This window comes from Pollachius pollachius (genome assembly GCF_949987615.1).
Source record: "Pollachius pollachius genome assembly, chromosome: 3".
NCBI classification, from domain to species: Eukaryota; Metazoa; Chordata; class Actinopteri; order Gadiformes; family Gadidae; genus Pollachius; species Pollachius pollachius.
In genome coordinates, this window is record NC_136936.1 from 38,499,398 (window position 1) to 38,504,075 (window position 4,678).

The window sequence follows — 4,678 nt, forward strand, 5'->3', positions numbered from 1 at the left end:
ATGCCCGGCAGCCGACCCCAGCACAGCTAACAAATCAGGGCCAGAATAGCTTACAATTTCAGGCAGATAAGGATATTCAATCGCAGGCACAACTTGCATCACAAACACATGGTGTAGCGCAGCAACATGATATGCCACAGATACAGGCCACAAGTCAACCATTAACTGAGGCAATGAAACCAACAATAATCAAAGCATTGACCTCAGCACAGACAGCCAAGCATTCTGAAGTGTCACCTACAGTGGAACAGAATATCCCACTAAATGTCTCTAAAAGAACACATATGCAAAATACTTCACAGATCTCAAAGCAAGCCCATAATATGCCATTTCAACCCACCTTAGCTCAGCCAATCATACCGTCCAGCATAAATGCTGAGTCTCCCATGTTCGCAGCCCCCTCCTTACGGCCTGTCACACAAACGGAGAGCATGCCTCAATCTGTTCCAGGCAGCAATCCTTATTCTTTCGCCCAGGCAAACGTATCTTATGGCCAGCCAACCACAGCCCAGGAGCCATCCAGGGGTGGTGGTCACCAGTATAGCAACCAATTCAAACCAATGACCTCTGCCCCAACCTCCTCAAACAATGCTCCATCCCCAGCCCAAGCTCCAGCCTTAGCCACCCAAGGAGGAGCAGCTGAAGATGGAGCTGCCCAGTCAGGGAGGAGGACAGTGTGGCAGACCTCTGCTGGGGAGAGGGCTGCCTTCCCGGAGTACCGCACAGAGGGAGCTACCACACATGGTTTCAAGGTATTTTTAAAAGTGTGGAATACACATAAGAAAAGCTCAAAAGGCCCGTGAAAATGTTAAGATGTGTGATTCCTACTCTTTTTCTCAGGTGGATCAAAGTAAAACACAGACAAACACTGAATCATCCGTAGATTCCCTCAACAACATACTTATAAATAAGGACACCACATCTGAGAGGAGACCAGGAGGACAACTTGCAGGTATGTCGATTATGAACAGTAAACATGATTATATTGTATAAAATGTATGCTGCTAAATTTCATGTACCACAATTTGACATTGTATTTAAGAGTCAAGCCCAACCAAGATACTAGGCCGGCTTGCTGACAATGAAGAGAAAAAGGCCAGACATCGGATGCAGACCTCGACAACACCGTCTTCCTCTGCTACACAGTCATCTCCACTCCAGTCTGAATCGGTCAGAAGTCAGCCATCTTGGATGGAACTAGCAAAAAGAAAGTCAATGGCATGGAGTGATAAAACAATGGAAACGTTCTAAGAAACGTTCATACCCAGCCTATGAATCTGAAGGTGTACAAATAACTTTTTACATAATAGATTGTTATAAATATATTCTAGAAATATTTCAACACATGTTTTGGTTGATCCACTCACTCTCGTAGCAATCTATGTAGCACATTTTCAAAAAATTAAAATTCTATTGGTTGAGTGGTTTTCGGCAGAGCCTTAATGTACAGACATATAGATATGTCATTAAAGTATATATGTGGAAAAAATGGATGTTGCTGCTGATATATTGTACATGATTCTTACATAGACATTCTTATATCTTGGGCAGTAACAACAAAGGTTTTTATGTATTGACAAAACCAAGGTGAGAGGAGTGACCGTCGAGGACCCTTTGCTAGTCTCCATTTGTTGCCTTGTGAAAACGTAGATTCTCCAGACCTACTTGGTAGTTATTAAGTACATTCCATCACAGTATAAACCTGTCCTAACAAGAGTGTTTTCCCAAATGACATTACCTTTGAATTTCGTTAGGGGGAAGCAATTTATGTTATTTTGTTACTTTGGCTATTTTGTTTTGGTCGGTGACTCCGGTCATCTTACTTCTTGTTAGGCTTACCCTGTATTTCCTAGCTTGGTACATTTACATTTACATTTAATATTTCCTACATATATTATACGTAAGTACAACGGATGATCACGGGTCTATCAGTAGCATGGATGTATACATTTTTTTTATATAGGCATAACTGCAGGCTCGAGTGGGCGGGACAACACAAAACAACAACCTTACCATACCCGCCGTGCACACCAAAGGGGTCACATATGCAATCGAAATGGGGCGCCACTACCTTTCTTTGGCAATATTTTTCAGTAACCTGTGTTTCTGTCGGACCTATACCATCAGAAACTCTGTTTCATGGGCGGTATCACCCAAAGACGTTGTAGTGGAAGAAGAACTAGATGCCTTGTCCGAAGAGGTTTCCCCTTCTTTACTGAGAGACAATGTTGTGTTATGGAAGCAGGCCTATCCGCCTCAGGGGCTAGTGGAGGGCGCTGAAAGCCCCGGAGAACGGATAAAATCTGAGAACGAAAACGTGGACACGGTTTCGTCGCATGTATTTTCTTATCGGGTGGGAGAGGTCAAAGAGCCGGGTAATGTCGACCCTCCGCCGCATGAAGAGACCGCTAGAACGGCCAGATACATCGCTCATTACAGTGACTGGGGACATCTTGCTACCATCTCAACTCAAGAAAAGGTAGGTCTACTCTGACGCTTTTTGGGTATAATGTGTTAATTTGATTCAGGCAATCCTTTATTTCTAATTATATTACATAACACGTGGTGTGTTTGTTACTCTCTGTACCCCGTACCCCTATGTCATGGGAATTTGTATGTGTTTATTTCCGCGTCAAAAATAATACAAAGAGATTTTACTTCCCTACTCCGCATGTCCATAAAGTAAGCATTCGTAATTTGCTTAACTTGTTAAAAACATTGGTTACGTCACAGATTTTCCCTGTAATGTGCTGTGTATGTTTTGATGTATATTACTTTGATGTCTTTGCCTCACTGCAGATTAAGGGTTACCCCTTTGGCAATATCTTCTCTGTGAGCGATGGACCATTTGAGAACAGTACTGGAGTGATCTATTTCTATGTCACTGCAATGGATAACTCTGTGGCAGACCTGAGAAGCAATCCCAATGCATCGTTTACTATCTCAGAGGCTGAAGGAGAATATTGCAGGTTTGTTATGATACAACTGTTAATGTATTTGACTGGAACAGTATATAGGGTCATTAGACACACCACATTGTTAATGAGATTTGACAAATCTAATAATTTTTCTAGGAAAATGATATATGATCCTGAAGATCCAAGATGTGCTCGGCTGACGTTAACAGGCAAGATGGTGGATGTGGGCCCAGAGGAACTGGAGTTTGCAAAGGAAGCAGTGTTTTCAAGGTGACTTTAATGCTATACAGTTAATTAGTGCACTAAATACATGTACATTTCAAGCATTTTTTAAATTAGGCCAATTTGAACCCATATAACTATTTAAGTCTCATATCCTTGTTATTACAGACATCCTATAATGGGAAAATGGCCAGTGGGACACAAGTGGTTCTTCATGAAGCTCGAGTTGGTCCAGGTCTGGCTACAGAATTGGTTCGGAGGAGTCTCAAGCATACCAGTCGAAGATTACTTCAGAGCTACACCTTTCTCTAAGAAAAACTGACTCAAGCAACAGATGAATGCAGGTGGAGGCACAAATACAAAGGCGAAATCACTGGATAGACATTGACTGGAATTTCTTTCTTTTTAAATATGATGATTGATGACACTAATTTTATATCATGTTTATATCTCCATGCCACTTTCATCAAATTAAATCAAACCACTTGGGAGCTATAAGGCATGTTTTCAGCATTGACCTTTCATCATATTCCTAAATGTGACATTGCAGCATTAAACAAATCATGACAATAAAATAAATAATCCAATATATGGAATAAGAATATGATTGTCATATATTTTGAATGCATAAAGTCATGTTTCAAATGCGTTATTTTTTTCAAGCCTACAGATTTTGCTCTGAATGTTCTGGGACACAATACAAATGTGATTGTATTGAGATTGATTTCAATTACTTTACTTTTTGGTTTGATACTTCCTGTTATTCAGCTTAAAGGTACAATGCAGCACCTTTTTTAAATAGAGACAGCGTCCATGTCTGGAAATTGTTTATGTTTGTGTCCGACAGGGTTTCTGTTTGCCTTATGTCTGTGAAAAGTGGGAAGGGAACTGCCTTTTATTCCTCTGTGATTCTTAACGGGAGTAGACCGGCAGATCTCATTTTCAAAATGCATACTCAAACAAGTCTTATGTTAAGTGACTGTTATGCAGCTATAACCTTTATTTTAATTAAAATGAGCCAAAGTTCATGCGGTTTTGTAGATGTCATTGAACGTGCTAATGCATTCAGACAGGTATGACTTAACTGATGATCAAATGTAGCAGATTAAATGTTGATTTGTTAACATTCATTTTCAAATAAGGATCCAATCTCCAGACACGAGGATATCTGGCATAACGTCATTGGACGTGCATGGTGATTTCATAGTGCCAACGCAAGATGGCTCTAGAATGCAACATTTGATCCATTGCGGTAAACATGTCTACTAGCGTATGCGATTCGCAATAGTCTGACAGTAATGCGATACAAATCCAATTATTGTTTTAAAGCATTTCACTAAACAAATGCTGACACTGCACTGCAGTATGGAAATTGTTGAATGTATGGATTCAACACATTTCCAAAGATAAATACATTTTGCGTGTCAACCGGGAGGTGGAGTTAAGAATAAGGTACCTCCTGCTTCAGCTGATATCGTTACCCTTCCTGGAAAGGGAACTAAATCTAACGCACCCACTCACAGACCAATGACAGCGAT

General features: G+C 40.7%; 1 protein-coding gene across 1 annotated transcript; it reads left to right on the forward strand.

Moving 5' to 3' along the window:
* The first annotated feature begins 2,029 nt into the window (after positions 1–2,029).
* On the forward strand, positions 2,030–4,134 carry creg2 (cellular repressor of E1A-stimulated genes 2). The gene is made up of 4 exons (XM_079733929.1): positions 2,030–2,479; positions 2,800–2,969; positions 3,075–3,188; positions 3,309–4,134. Exons 1-4 carry the CDS (start codon positions 2,057–2,059, stop codon positions 3,460–3,462), a joined length of 861 nt encoding a protein of 286 aa, XP_079590055.1. The 5' UTR covers positions 2,030–2,056; the 3' UTR covers positions 3,463–4,134.
* Positions 4,135–4,678: the final 544 nt, after the last annotated feature.

What these genes read in the sequence shown, in the direction of transcription:
- creg2 (XM_079733929.1), top strand. Translation starts at nt 2,057, where the DNA reads ATGGGGCGCCACTACCTTTCTTTGGCAATATTTTTCAGTAACCTGTGT. An exon ending in CCATCTCAACTCAAGAAAAG is followed by an intron (nt 2,480 to 2,799) that starts GTAGGTCTACTC and finishes GCCTCACTGCAG; the next exon opens with ATTAAGGGTTACCCCTTTGG. An exon ending in AAGGAAGCAGTGTTTTCAAG is followed by an intron (nt 3,189 to 3,308) that starts GTGACTTTAATG and finishes TTGTTATTACAG; the next exon opens with ACATCCTATAATGGGAAAAT.